We start from the raw sequence: 15546 nt of genomic DNA on the forward strand, positions 1-15546 counted from the left end.
GTGAGATTACTATCAGATGATATATCTAATATGTGTTGATGAAGTGATCTACAGTTCTGATACACTACTTTGACGTCTGTGTCAATGTCATTCAGCAAAGGCACACAAGACTTTAAGACAGCACAATTGCGTAAACGCTCCATTTCAAACAAGACATCTCCGGAAACACAGATTTTGCTTTCATTGAGAAACAAGATATGAACATCATATAGTTTGCGCACTCTGCTTAAGCCAACATAGTGCATGTGTTCTTGCTTTCGCTTTCCAAAATGGAGAACACCATTTTTCAGTGTTGACCCTTGTGACTTGTGGATAGTTTTCCCTGCTGCAAGTTTCAATGGAAATTGACGTCTGGTGACAAAGCATGAATGATTTCTACCAACACTGAATCGTCAGGTAATTTCCAATATCGGTGTCCATGACCTACAGATGTTTTCCCTATATAAATGAGAGTACTTTGCTCTTGTACTGTTTCCTGTATTAGGATCTCCAAACTCTACCCACACAATGCTGCATCTATCTGAATCAGCTACTCTGAAATCAAGTTTTTTTTATTTCACACGATGAGCCATTTGTCAAGCCATCCTCCACATCAACATTGACGACAATGTCTGCAGACAAACATTCACCGAGATGCAATGTTTGAAGCAAACCCATAGTTTTTTGTGGATCAGAAGAAATCTGATTTTTAATCTTTTCTTTTACCTCTGTCGATACATCACCACTGACAACATCTATGGCCTGGACATGACATCTGTAAATTTTTGGGATTTTCAGTAATGCATCCATGTTATGTGAATTTACTTCTGCATTTGTTGTGAACAGGTGCGGCATACTGGACATTGAAGGGACTGGTTGGGCATCAGATACTACTCTTTTCTTTAGAGTTTCCAAATCAGCTGGAGTTTGCTGACCTTCTCTAAGCCTATTTAGTAGTTGTGCAAAGCACAAGTCATCTTTTTGACGCATGATTTCTGACAGTTCATACAAGTCAAAGCAATCTTTCCACAGATTCATCGCCAATGGTCCATAATCTTCTGTCAAGTCCTGGAATATCCATCCATCCATGACTGGTTTCAACTGAAACAGATCTCCAATGGCAATAACACTTATACCTCCAAACGGTTTTGGTGTTGCAAATATTTCCTGAAGCCGGAGATTCATGTAATTAAACATTTTATTTCCCATCATTGAAATTTCATCGATGAACACAACCTTCAAACAGCTGAATTTGACACGAATGGTGTCTAGCTGTTGTGCATCTAGAGGTTTGAACTTCAAGCTCTGATTTGCAGGAATACAAAACAAGGAATGAATTGTTGAACCACCAATATTATGAGCTGCTTTGCCAGTTGGTGCACACAGTACAGCCTTCACATCATCTGGGCATTGGGAGAGTTGTTTTCCAAAATATCGAACAACAGCTTGGTACAAAGCTGTTGTAAGAACACTCTTTCCTACACCAGCACCTCCAGTAAGAAAGCAATATAATGGCCTATCATCTGTTTTCAACCAGTGCAATACATGATTAAAGAAAACCAATTGTTTGTAGTTCAATGACCTTACAAGGCCAGCATAAGTCTCATGCGATATATTGTTCACAAGACAGTCATCTTTATCAATCTGTTTCCTGGTAATACCCAAGTCAAGTGACAAATCATACTCATGCTGAGATTCACCTGGGTCAAAACAGCCATAAAGAGCACAGGATGTAGCACCCTTGTCTTCATCTATTTCATCAATGTGTTGTGTACCTGGAGCTGCAACTACATCTGAGGTAGAAATGTCAAGCTCTGAGATTCTCTCAACAATATCTCCAACTTCGTAGTCCGACCTGTTCTAAGGTTGACTTGCTGTTATAACTTTCTTCATAGGACACAAATTGACCTAAAAGATATTTTTCTTCATTTCTCCATGGACAGAATAGCATGAGTTGTTCACGGAAGAAATTTTCAGAATCATTTAGCCGACTGAATCGGACATAGCGAAGTATCTTCTGTACTATTCGTTTCCTTATGACAGTTCCATCTTTCATGTAATGCTCGTCATCAAACTCATAATCATCAAGTCCTGGTTCTGGGATCTCTTTATCTTCATCATCCAAATCACCAACATCTTCTGGTAAGAATTGTACATCATGTTCAGTGTCACTCCTATTCTGGTTTCCTTTGCCCTTTTTCACCAACACTATGTCAAATTTGGACATGAAGTCGGCAAGACAAAATTGAGAAAGGGTCCTTGGACGTCTTTGATAACGTTTCAGGTTATTGTCAGATTCAATATCCGTTGAATCTTTAGGCAGATCTTCAAGTTTGTGCAAAGGTTTCAGTAGAAATGTCCTTTTGTTTGCTTCATTTGTATTGATAAACACAATACTACAACTGCTCATGCGTAAAGGCATCTGTAACAGCAAATATGCAGCCTCCTGTGCGGAGATTTCGACATGTGTCAAAAATTTATTACCTATCTTCCTCACTTGCTGTTTCAAATCATAATTTCCATTACGAACCTCTTTGCAAGCTTCATACAACATATTTGACATTCCTCTCTGACCTTTGGATATATAAGACACTATATAGGCAGCACAAGCATAGGCATCCAATATATACTGGACATCAATATTTGCCTCCCAACATTTAATGATCATTTCATTGTAAGAGTTTACTCTGATCTCTGATGGTAGTCTTCTTATGAATACTTTTGGATTTTGCAGGGAAGATCTCAAAGCAAGTATGTAATCTTCTTCTTTCATATCCAACTCCGTTAGAAAGTCTACAAAGGTCATGCTTTCTCCTATAGCCATATCTTGCAGATATTGGTATATTGCAGCAAAATTCCCCTGATGCTTCTGGATGAGTTTCAATTTCCTCTTCAGTCAAAGGCTCCAATACTTTAGTTTGTGACATAGGAGGGTGTGGAAATCCAAATCGACACTACAAGTCCGTGCATGCCTGTGGGTTTGGTAGTTAATTAGATCTGGTCTATCTGTTTCAGCTGAACATGACACATGAGCATCAATAAATGATTCTATATCGTCTAAGCTGTCCTTGCTGTATATAGGAGCATCTTTTATCCAAACAAGCATATGAATGTGTGGTGACCCCCGTTGCTAAAATTCAACCCTGTGGAAGAAATCTTTCACCAGGCCCAAAGGCTTAGCCCCACTTTTCATCACAGAGGAAATAAACATTTGAACCCTGTGGTTAAAATAGCGAGCACAAGTAATAGGGTCAGACTTGATGAGGTCACTTTTCTCCGCCCAAGTCAGAGATTTTACTTCTTCATCTGTGTAATCTTTCATCTTAACCAATTTCCCAAGGACTTTCAAAAGACTTGTCCACCTAGTTTCAGCAGCAGACAGAGAACAAAACCATGTAGGTATGCCAAGTTGTCGAATCATTGCAAAAACATCTTTTTTTGCGTGTTCCCAATATGCAGGTGATCCTCTGACACTACGTAATATTCGAAAACCTCCATTCAATCTAACAAGGTTATCAAAAGAGGATGGCTTTATCACATCGCCAACAGTTACCTTCTTTCCCTCAGATTTACATTTTCTCATTGCCAAGGTTACCCGATCATGAATCTGTTTTACCTGCAATTTTTTTAGTTTAAAGAAAATGTTAGGTATGGAAGAAGCTGCTCGTCTATCAACACATCTCAACTCCCATCTACACACAGTGCTATAATGAACAGGAACTTCTCTGTCCTTATTGTCGATTCTTTTTTGCCCACAAAAAATAGTTGGAAAAGCTAAGTACTCAGCATTTGCATCTCGATATATACCTAATGGAACCTGACCCTCTCCAGGAGCAAAAGAAAACACTTTCTGTAATCCCTGGACATTGATAGGATGCAATAAGGTATCAGTGTTGCCAGTGAGTCGATCTTCAAAATTATGTGCCTCAGTCCAACCATCAGAACTATCAGAGTCGATGTCTATGTTGTCAGCATGAGAATCCATATTTATGTGCGACTCTTCCATATTTGATAGTGACTTATTATCTTTTTCTGACACCGATATGCCTACATTACAGTTTTCACTATCGGTCAAGTTTACACCTGTCATGTCTAAATCAGAGTTTTCTTTACTTGACAATTTCACATCTGACATGCCTACAGAATTGTCTCTACACACGTTTATGTTTGACACGCCTCTATCAGAGTTTTCTCTACCTGACAAGTTCACACCTGACATGCCCACATCAGAGTTTTCTCTACCTGACAAGTTCACATCTGACATGTCTACATCAGAGTTTTCTCTATTGGACAAATTCACATCAGACACGCCTTTATCAGAGTTTTCTCTACCTGACAAGTTCACACCTGACAAGCCTCTATCAGAGTTTTCTCTACCTGACAAGTTCACATCTGACATGTCTACATCAGAGTTTTCTCTATTGGACAAATTCACATCTGACACGCCTTTATCACAGTTTTCTCTACCTGAAAAGTTCACACCCGAAACGCCTATATCAGAGTTTTCTCTACCTGACAAGTTCACACCTGACAAGCCTCTATCGGAGTTTTCTTTACTGGACAAGTTCGCAAATGACAAGCCTCTATCAGAGTTTTCTCTACCTGACAAGCCTCTATCGGAGTTTTCTTTACTGGACAAGTTCGCAAATGACAAGCCTCTATCAGAGTTTTCTCTACCTGACAAGTTCACACCTGACAAGCCTCTATCAGAGTTTTCTCTACCTGACAAGTTCACATCTGACATGTCTACATCAGAGTTTTCTCTACCTGACAAGTTCACACCTGACACGCCTCTATCAGAGTTTTCTCTATTGGACAAGTTCACACCTGACATTCCTATATCAGAGTTTTCTTTACCTTCCAAATCTTCTTCATTGATTTGCCAATCTCTATTTATCTCAACACCCTCTGCTCTAAAAAGCTTACTATTTGAAATAAGCCATTCCAGCGCCTCTATACACCTATTTGGACGAATAGGCTCATACATTACTGAATGCTTATAACTCTTCTTCCTTTTAAGTTTCACCTGAATAGTCTCCGAAGAATTCAATGTTCTTGGCAAACTTGTCATAGTTGAGTTAATGTCAGTTGGCACATTGACAATATTACCCTTCAAGCTTCTTTGACCACCTCTAGGCTTTTCAAGAACTTGCATAAATGGTATTCTTGGACTGATTAACCTTTCTTCTATTTGTGTCAGATTCAATTCTGGTGGCTTATTTGGAAAACCCATACCATTCTGCAGTGAACAAGATGGCATCTTGTGTGCGCGTATATTATTCATACACGTGTTACAGCACCATTCTGATTCGTCCTCACTCAAAATTCCTTGAAGACATTATTTCCCAATGACTGTTTGTTTGTCTTTATCGAAAACTCTGACAACACCATTGCGGAACCAGGTCTGGGTAGAGCATGAGCAAACAAATACAGGTCCTTGAGCCACAGCTTTCTTAAAATCTGTGATAACATTGTTTGCTTCGCTATCCAAGTGAACATTGTCTTGTAAACATTGTTTTTTGGCTTTACTGTTGGATTTACAATGACTAGAAGATTTTGGAAAGCAGGAATTGATTTTATTGTTGGTTTTTCTGCATTTGGGAGGGGACAGCATATCAGAATTTGAAGATGTTTTTCTTTTTTTTTGCTGTATGTTTGTATGGATTTCTAACACTGTCAAAAAAATCAATGTCCAAAAGTTCAATAGACCTGGCTCTTTTATGGAATTGTTGAGTTGTTCCGTGCATATTGTTCTCAATACCATTGCTCAGGTTTCCTACAGAATCAAAGTTGATAGCAACCCAAAATATGTTGCTTTTGAAGCGTAACTGGAGATGGTTCATTGCAATACTATTCATTTCATATTCAACCTTATCTAAACTTGTATTGGTTAATGACATGCATAATGCACGCAAAAAGCAACAAAGCTTGGAAAATGTTGACAATATGGAAAGAACACAATAGCCATTTGGGTTTGCAAGAGAAGTAGGTCCTCTAGAATGGGAATCGAAAACATAATAGATACCATTTGAATAGTTAATCACAATAGCACATGACTTAAATACAATGATAATGTTTGAACAAATTGCAAATGTAATATTTAAACTATTTTCCAAAGAATATCCAACACTAGATCTATAACCAATATTCATACAACTGTAACCGTTGGTGAAGAATTCAAGGAAACACCAGGTTCAGTAAATTGGTTCTTTATTATGCATAAAGACCTACAAAACATATAACATGGACGTAGTACATTGACCGGAACAATTACAATATATTTACGCGACAATAGTACACAACGCGACCACGGTTACAATTATGCAATAGAAATTTACATTTATATAAAATATACATGAAGACAGACTTACCAGGGCTAGCTACAATGTTGTCTGATCTGTCCAATGGCATGATGGAGAATGAACAGGGAGCGGGGAACAGGAATGATATGTGCAGGGAATAGGACGAAAAGTCCGTGCAACACTCTCATCCAATCGAACCTCTCTCATACGATGACGTTTGAGAAGAGTCCTTGCACGCACGGGACATACCTGTAGTTGACACATGCATGTCCCGAGCGCCCAAGGGCTACATACTCCCCTTCCCTGATGAAATGACTCCTGGCATTACATAAATACCTGCTTAACATATATTACATTGGTTAACAGGTAAACAGATAAATTATTGCACTAGTAACAATAACATATTGTCCTAATACTCACCCTGATACTGTATTGACCACAGGGATACATAACTAGGAAAACATGACCAGAAGTTTCGTGGGTACACTACACAGGATATCCACAAGTTAACCTTCTCAGGTAAAACTCAACTTCGCTAGCCAAGGGTGTTCAATACGATACTCTCCTATTCACCCTTGGCGGATCTCACGACAAAACCGAAGTTCCCGCTGCTACATTTTGATTGGATGCGGTTAGATTTAACCGACCAATTAAAACGCGCGTTGTAAATGTACACAACAAAGATGGCGGCGCCCACGGAGACATGTCGTGTGTGTCACAATCAGCTGCCAGCGAAGTCGAGAAGAATTATATTTGGCCCTACATTTAATGTTTTCGACCAGCTTAGTCAAGTGATAGGGTATGTTGCTCTCCAAACCGATGGTAAAAGTAAATATGTATGTGGATTCTGTTTTACAAAATTAAACAAATTGTCAAAAATCGACTTCGATCTCGTAACAAAATTGGAAACGCTGAAGAATGAAAAACAGAAACTTGTTTCAGAACTCAGAGACAAATATCTGACAAATATGCCACAAACACAAACACCTAAAAGTTTAAAGCGAACTAAGCCTCTGCAGCACACTCCAACACCAAGGAAATCAAAAAAGGCTCTGTGGACTACACCTTCACGTTCTACGCATGCTGTACAAACAGCGCCTGCTTCGACACCTAAAACGTCAAAGCCAGCTATAACCGGTGTGAAAGTTAAACTGTTTACACCATCAAAGATCAAGGTATGTATTAAATAATTACAATAGAAATAGACATTTTAAGATTTTACTTTTTCGGTACGTTACAGAGGCTTAGTTTGGGATTCTGAGTAGGGACTGTACATCAATAACCCCGATTTTTTTATAAGGTTTTAGAATGTATCTGAATATTTAATTTATAGTGTAGTGATTTTTAACTGATATCATATGTTACTCAGAATCATAAACCGAGTACCGGTGACAACTAAATTGAACTATGTCCTTCATAATGTAAATTGCAGGTAACGAGATATTTTTTTTATGAATATCGTATAGTACACTACAGGAATAATATAATTGAAGGGACCTTCAATTAAGTTTTCTCCTTTCCCAATGCTTTATCTAACTAAGCAAATGCCTTATTATTTTCAGGTGTTGTACAGAATCAAGGACAAGGTCAGGTCAAAAGTATTGAGGGAAAAGGGTTCCATCGCAATGGTTAAAAGTATCATGTATGGTAAACCAGGAGCAGCCAAGTGTGTGTATTCAGCCCTCCAACAACCAATCAGAAAATGTGTTTTGAGAGACATTCAGAAAGAAATTTCTAAATTAACTTCAACATTAAATCTGTCATTATTTAGAAGAATAGACCACAAGAATCTGACATCATTTTCCTTTGAAAACATCATCACTGAAGTAAAGATATGGGCACCATTTTTTCATAACCTTATATCAACCCTGGTAAAGAACTCATCAATTGGAGAAGCAGTAGTGTCCGCTCTTATTCTGAAATTCCATAATACACACATGACAGCCTTCCATCATGTGATCGGACAGGTACTGGACCATTGTGGTGCCACTGATGAGGTTAGTGGATTGTAAATGCTATATAAAGGTTGTCATTTCACACTACTATGCAATATAATTATACTGATGCACTTACATGACATGACATGACACTTTCAAATTAAGTATTTTGAAAATATTTTCATATTTTAATCAATGTAGTGCCTCTATATATATCAAGTTAGTTCTTTAGAACTAAATAATACAAATGAAAAGAAAATACCTCTAATTTTTTTTCATCATTTGTGACTTTGTCTATTTTTGTTTACTTTCAGTGTATTGCAGTGCTGAACAGACTAGGTGTGTGTGTATCCACATCAGCAATGTCAAAAATGAAGTCAAAGCTACAGGATCACCAAAGTAAACAAATTGAAGACTTGTTAATCAAGGAGAAAATTGAGTTAGAGTGCAATGGTATGTATTAAAATTGGAGTTGTGAATCACAGGAATGGCATGATTTTTAAAAAAAATTTCAACTAGATATACATAAGTATTCTAGTACAATGAATATGTGTATTTCTAATATTTCATTTGATATTTTCTCAGATTCTCAATTTTATAGGATACAAGCAATTTATATTACTTCCAGTATCTCATTTCTTATATCAGATTTAATCAGACTGGCCTAATTATTTACATATAATTAATGTATACACTTTTTATCAATTCTAGGGCAAATTCAATTAGTAAATTAATGCTTTAAAAAGTTAAAACGTTCCTTGTAAAACTATAAAAACAGAGTTTTGTATTTTATAACATCCTTATCTATAATAAATATTGTTTTTGTTTGACATTGTCACTAATAATTTTCTTATATTTTATGTTTTTTTAACTTAACTGATATAATACATTAATGCATTAATGTTTAATATGCTGTCTTTTGATTTAGAACCTGCTCATCATGCTGTAGAGAAGCAGACTGACACAAGGGAGACACAAGAGGCACAGCTTGCAGTTGAGAAGGCATCTGGTAGGAGCAAGTCTAGTGATATAATAGGGGATAACATAGATATTACCAGAAGTGTGTCAAAAATGACCAAAGAAAAACGTCGGCAGAGCTGGCACTGGTTTTTACTGGTTGGTGTTGAAAAACGCATTTCTAATCCTGATCTTTCCGACATTGCACCAGCTGACATCAGTCTCCTAGAAAACTCCAAGTTTATTCCAAGTTTGGAAGAATGTCAGTCATTGGAGGAGAGATTTATATTTCATATCATGAGGGTTCTGGTTAAGCATGTAAATCATCTGAAGAGATATGAATGCTGTGTGCCAAAGTATCTTCAACACCCATTTATGAAGGAATCTTCCCAGAAATCTAATTTTGTCATATTAGACTTGTTAGATAAAAGTGAGAACAAAACAGAAGACATGATCAGTATTTTAGAGCATATCCATAACAGATATATCCCACACGATGCTGAATCTTCTGTCATAAAAAAGAAAGTGTTTGGTGGTGATGTGCTAACAAATGAGCGTGCATACTGGGCTCAGTTAGCAATGTTGAACAGTCCAAGTGATTTTGAGAAACTTGCAGGAGTTGTGCATAGGCCTGAGGGACTTCATAGAATGATGAATCTCCTTTTGGTAATCCTGTTGAAGTCAAACCAGTTCATTGTTCAAGTTACAAGGTATGTTTTACAATTTTCAAGTTATTAGGTAGATGTAGATTAGAATTCAGAATGCCATATAATTTTGAAATAAGTTCAATTTTCTTGCATACTTTTTAGAAACTGTTTTGATTCACATACCTGGGTGTTTGAATCTTCCCGATTGAGAACATGTCACAGATGTATCGGGTAAATCAGCAGTTATAATGAATCCTAATCAAACAAAATAAAAATGGAAACATTAAAAAAAAATCCATACAAATTATTTGTTAGTTTGCCAAGTTGGTCACCCTGGGAATAGCCAGCGTCACTTTAGGGAGGATATGTTCTCTGTAGTAGCTGGTTGCTACCTCACTGAACAACATACAGGAAGCCTTTCTCTGTCTCAATTACCCTTTTTCAGAAAAATGTCTTGATGAAATTCTAAATATCTCTTATTTTGTAAACAAATGCTGTAAACTTACCAAATGAATCTTGTATGAAAATGATATCATAATAAATAGGGTTACAATTCACCTTTAGAGAAGATCTCTCCATAATTTTTCCAGGGATTAAATGAACACCCTTGTGATGTTGATCTCTTTATTGACTTTAACAATCTGTGTTTGCATTAAGTTTTATTTTGTACTGCATGCAAGTTCATGGTGTTAATTTTTGGGTCTATACTACAAAACCAGTGTTGAGTCTTGCATGTCCTGTTCCGTACTAACACTGCTTCCCTAATATTGATATATAAACAGTCATAATCTGGTTTTCATTAATTATGTCAAGAAATCAATCTTTTCTTTTTTGTTTCTTAGTTCAACATTAACTCAATAGTAAAAGTGTTCTGCAAAATATAAAATGTTGTATTTTTCTTGTGATACAAATGTATTTAGTAATACTTTCTTTTAATATCATCATTAATTCTTTAAATAAATGCTTGATAAAGTTGTAAGGTTAATGGTAATAGACTTTTTCTTTGGTTTATAATAGAAATCTGTATGAAAAGCGTTCTTCTTTTAACTTTTTTTCATTTTTATTGTATTTCAGTTGATCTACCAGATCTTTTACAACAAGTCATCAGCAACTGATCAAGGAACTCTAGCAAACCTGAGGAATGTCATCAACCGTATTGATGTCCAAGGTGCAGAAAGTGTCATTGACAAGTACAGGTAATCATAAAAATGAATTTTAAAAAAGTTAGAAAAGTGAATTTCAACTTCAATAATATTTCAATCATAAACTTTCTCTACATTTATCCGTAAAATTGTAAAGTAGAAAATCATGTTCAGTTAGTTAATGTGCAAGTTGGAAACTCTTTATGTTTTCATAACTTGAAATTAAATGTGACTTATGTTCTAGGGCTCACTTTTCATTTATGGATGATGTCCTTGACTCTTACATTGTGGCAGCCTGTATGCATCTTTTGGGTCAAAGTGAGATGGAAGCCGAACCCAACAGGAAACAACCATTGTTTGCTATTGTGGATGACCATACCCGATACAAATTTTTGTATCAGATATCAAAAGATATTTTGTACAAGTACATCAAAGTAGAAAACAGTTGAGTGCATTTCTTATAAAAAGTTGAATTTTAATTTTTAATTAATTTAAGAAAATTATTTAATACAAATGCAATATGAAGATATCTGGAGAAGATATTCTCTACAAGTTGTTCAAGTTTTAATGTTATTTGAAAAAAATAGTGTAGAATGCTATAAAAAAATCTTGCAAGTTTTTCATTTATTGAAAAACAAATCAAATATCTTAACCATGGAAAACAAATATTAATCAATTTTACTTTTCTGAGAGATGGATCATTTCTTAAAATGTACAATTTGTAAAGCTACATTTATATTGTGAATTTTAATTCATAATTGCAGACCTGGAAATGGTTAATGCACAGTATTCAGAGCTGAACGTCCAAAATGATGCACTAAAAGACATGTTCGATCATGTAGGAAACAGGTACGAGTGCGTGGAATGCAACAAAATTTTCAAGAAAGTTGGGTTCTTGAAAAGACATCTTAGCAGGGAACATGAATGGACATTTGGAGTGGACAGACAGGATGGTCATTCACCTGATCACATCGCCCTGTACAGAGCTTCCTTTATGAAGTGTGCATTGCTGTTGCGGGACATTGAGGATGCCTATAAAATGGGGGATGGTGACAGAATTACAGAAACAGCCAAATTCCAACTACTGCTATCTAATGTTGGGAGGCATACAAAATATCAACTCTGGCTGTTCAAGTTTTTGGCCTATATCTATGGAATTCTTTCACCAAGAATGTCGTTTGAATATAAATGGAACTGTACATCCAACTTACATGGTGGCATAGGACATAACATACCAAATGACAACCTTGTTGAACTGCAAGTGCAAGCAATCAAGAAAAAAGTGCAAGCACAGGGTTCCAATGCAACCTATGAAAGTGCAAGAAAAGCTGCACTCACTGTCCAAGTACAAGATGCTATAAAGCAAAATATAGCAAATCAAGGCCATGCAAAAAAGTCTGGAACAAAAAGACCTGTAGTTTCAAAAGCTGGCGATGTTAGTCTTATAGTTGAAAAATTAATTAAGGCAGGTATTATGGAGAACATTCCTGGACGTGAATTCCACTCATTCCGTGGCTTTAAGGACATTTATTCAAGGGTAAAGGTCCAAGACTTTCATACTTGGGTAACACGTGCCAAAGAACGCCTTTCAGTTGAAGGATTGCATTAGATGCATGATGGCATCACTATTCCATTTTAGGAATGTCATAGTATTAGCAAAGTATAAGACTTTTGCCACTTTGTATTTCAAAGTACATCCATGTACTGTTTGATCTCTCCTGTGGTCTCTATGATGAAATGTTACACCTGTCATCATGAAAATGTTTATTCATCTCTGTTAAAGAAATTTTCCATAAAATACAAAACGAAAAGTTGACATCTATACTTCATGTAATATATTTAATGCAGACAAATATATACTGGCCATATATAAGATAATCCAAATTACAGGTAATACTTTGTACTCAGTCTCATATAGTTTGTACATATAATCTTGAGTCATGTTGCATGATTGTCTATTTCTGGTCCAATTACATGAAATTGTAATTATAAGTAAAATTATATTAAAACAACAGGTAGAATTATAAAGTAATGAATCATTCACTTACATTCATACTTTGTCAAGATTAATACTTTTTTTTTTGTAAGAATTTCCAACTTTCTACCATTGTCTAAACTTGTATCCATACATTTCCAATGCAACAACACATAAATTCTGTTGTCGATTTAACCGATAATAAAATGTAGTGTTGGGAGCAAGTCCTGTTGTTTTGCAATTCATTATAATTAAAATTTGTTCTTTTTTCAACAATTTAGAAATAAATGCTGTGACGACTAGTAATATACAATTTATATTTTGCCATAATATGACTCCCGACTGTGTACAGAAAAAAAGTAGAACAAATGAATTTTCTTGATGCTTTGTACATATTATAAAAACAAGTACTATGACAAAAGTCTCACTAATCAGCATCATCATCTGAAACTTCATCACTCATCGAGAGCATATTGTACATCTCGGTGTCACCAGTTACAGTATTTATAACTGTCATAATCTCCACAGCGACTTCAAACGACCAAACTGGAAACATTTTCAAAACGTCAGATGTTGTAAAAATTTTATGACAGCTTGACACAACGTCTTCAATGACCTGGTCAGTTATTCCATGCAGTATTTCTGATTTCATCACAATGTTGCTTAGATCCGATTCAAGTGAATACTTTAACACAGAAAGTTTATGTTTCAATATTTTCTTGTCTTCATCTGTCACATCTCTCTCCATTTCAACATCTTCATCCTCGATATCGTCATGAACTGTGAACACTTTATGGATGTCGGGGCAGGATTCCTCACCACAATCGCATTGTTTCTCACAAACATCACAACATTTATGTTTAGGTGTAATAGGTGCATGTGCAGTCACGTATGAATCACACAGTGTTTTATGCCTGCATGTGACATCATCTTTTACAAGTTTTACTAGTTCACCCTCCACTCTACCTAGATGTCCTTTGTGCAGCTTATACAAAACAAGTTCATTGCTGTATCCTCCATCGCGACCAGCTCGACCCATTTGCTGCACAAAAGTGTCCATTTCTCTTGGCAAGCCATAGTGGATAATGTTGTTCACATCATGAAAATTCACCCCCATACCAGCCGAATTCGTACAAATCAGAACTCTGATATTACCACTTTCTGACATGTCTTTTCTAATTTGTTCCTTGATTTTATCATTTGTTTTGCTATGGTACATTTCAAAATGATTACGCAGCTGTCCAACATGTTTAAGAAAAGTTAAATACACCTTAGAAACATTTGCTATGCTTTCACAAAAGATCACATGCCTGGGAAACGCTATTGTTTTTCTTTGAAAGTCATCAATCAAGAATTTGAACACATTTGAAAGATCATCATTGTTAGGGATACAGATGGTGGTGATCTTTATGTTCGGTCTGTCTGGAGAATCGACAACAATGTCTGATTCTGATCTGAAGCATAGACTCTTCATGATTCTTCTTCTTTCTGTTGGTCCTGCAGTTGCAGTCAGAGCAAGGATCTGAACCTTGTTGCACAGGGACCTTAATTCTCCAATCCTCGAGAAACTACCTCGAAAAGGTCCTTCCTTGTCTGTACCTTGGCCCCTTTAATTTAAAGAATATTTAACATTTAGCATGGTTTGTTTATAGACAATTAACAAGACATTCCAATAGACTAATTTTTTTTTCTTTTTTTCTTTTTCAAATCGATGTACTATTGTGATGAAGTTGAAATAAGACATAATTTGTATTTCATTCTCTGCTTCAATTATAATAAATTGATAAGTTTTCAGGAAACCTCACACCTAATTATGAAGTGCTACATATATTAATAGTTTCTAAACTTACCACTTTATTACGGTATGTGCTTCATCTACAACTATAAGACCAAGTTTGCTTTGGTAGGGTTCAGTTGTTAGCATAGCTCGCCATGTTGTGTCTTCCACTAACTGTTCCGCGCTGCCAAATATGAAATCAAAATGTCCAGCTAAAATAGCATCGTTGTCGCCGTTGCTCTTGCCGATATACGTGGCCTTAAATCCTAGTTCATTGAGACGACGACACTGTTCGTCCATGATACTAACAAGAGGCGCAACCACAAGCACAATTTTCCCTTCGTTTAACAGTGGATAACTTTCATAAGCCAACGATTTTCCGCTCCCAGTTCTTGTCCCGACAAAAACGTCTTTCCCTTCATTAACTGAACTGATTGCTCGTATCTGTGTCGACCTAAGCTGTTGTATTTTAAATTTGTTGCACACAATTTCTTGTTGCTGAAAGGGCGCGGCCATTTTCTCAGTTCATTGTTCAATAGTACGAGCATTTTGATTGGTCGGGCGTTACGTAAATGAAAGGGACGCAACTGTGATTATCCAGCAGGTGGCGCAGTGCGGGAACTTCGGTTTTGTCGTGAGATCCGCCAAGGGTGAATAGGAGAGTATCGTATTGAACACCCTTGGCTAGCGAAGTTGGGTAAAACTATATCCTATGTTAAGTTAATAACATGTGTAGTAATGGTGTATGGTATATACGCCTATATATATGACCCAATATATTCTTCCCCTCCTGCAGTATCTATACATATGTAGGTATAATCCTATACCCA

The 15546-nt window shown here is 36.3% G+C and overlaps 3 protein-coding genes across 3 annotated transcripts in view; 1 reads left to right on the plus strand and 2 right to left on the minus strand.

Annotated features, from left to right (window-relative positions):
* Positions 1-15546, minus strand: part of LOC117338610 — a 50509-nt gene that overhangs the window by 4633 nt on the left and 30330 nt on the right.
* LOC117337649 lies at positions 6818-11325 on the plus strand. The gene is made up of 6 exons (XM_033898737.1): positions 6818-7456; positions 7844-8278; positions 8533-8671; positions 9147-9227; positions 10897-11018; positions 11209-11325. Exons 1-5 carry the CDS (start codon positions 6950-6952, stop codon positions 10935-10937), a joined length of 1203 nt encoding a protein of 400 aa, XP_033754628.1. The 5' UTR covers positions 6818-6949; the 3' UTR covers positions 10938-11018; positions 11209-11325.
* LOC117337648 (putative ATP-dependent DNA helicase Q1) lies at positions 12785-15409 on the minus strand. Its single transcript, XM_033898736.1, has 2 exons — positions 14790-15409; positions 12785-14546 (listed from the first exon to the last, which is right to left on the minus strand). The coding sequence occupies exons 1-2, from the start codon at positions 15230-15232 to the stop codon at positions 13367-13369; spliced, it is 1623 nt and encodes a 540-aa protein (XP_033754627.1). The 5' UTR covers positions 15233-15409; the 3' UTR covers positions 12785-13366.

The sequence above is a fragment of the Pecten maximus genome, chromosome 11 (genome assembly GCF_902652985.1).
Source record: "Pecten maximus chromosome 11, xPecMax1.1, whole genome shotgun sequence".
NCBI lineage: Eukaryota > Metazoa > Mollusca > Bivalvia > Pectinida > Pectinidae > Pecten > Pecten maximus.

Bases quoted from the DNA above. Each gene is read 5' to 3' on its own strand.
- LOC117337649 (XM_033898737.1), top strand. From the start codon at position 6,950: ATGTACACAACAAAGATGGCGGCGCCCACGGAGACATGTCGTGTGTGT. The intron at 8,279-8,532 runs GTTAGTGGATTG...GTTTACTTTCAG, and splicing joins ATTGTGGTGCCACTGATGAG to TGTATTGCAGTGCTGAACAG. The intron at 9,228-10,896 runs GTAGGAGCAAGT...ATTGTATTTCAG, and splicing joins TGCAGTTGAGAAGGCATCTG to TTGATCTACCAGATCTTTTA.
- LOC117337648 (XM_033898736.1), bottom strand. From the start codon at position 15,232: ATGGCCGCGCCCTTTCAGCAACAAGAAATTGTGTGCAACAAATTTAAA. The intron at 14,547-14,789 runs GTAAGTTTAGAA...TTTAAATTAAAG, and splicing joins GCACATACCGTAATAAAGTG to GGGCCAAGGTACAGACAAGG.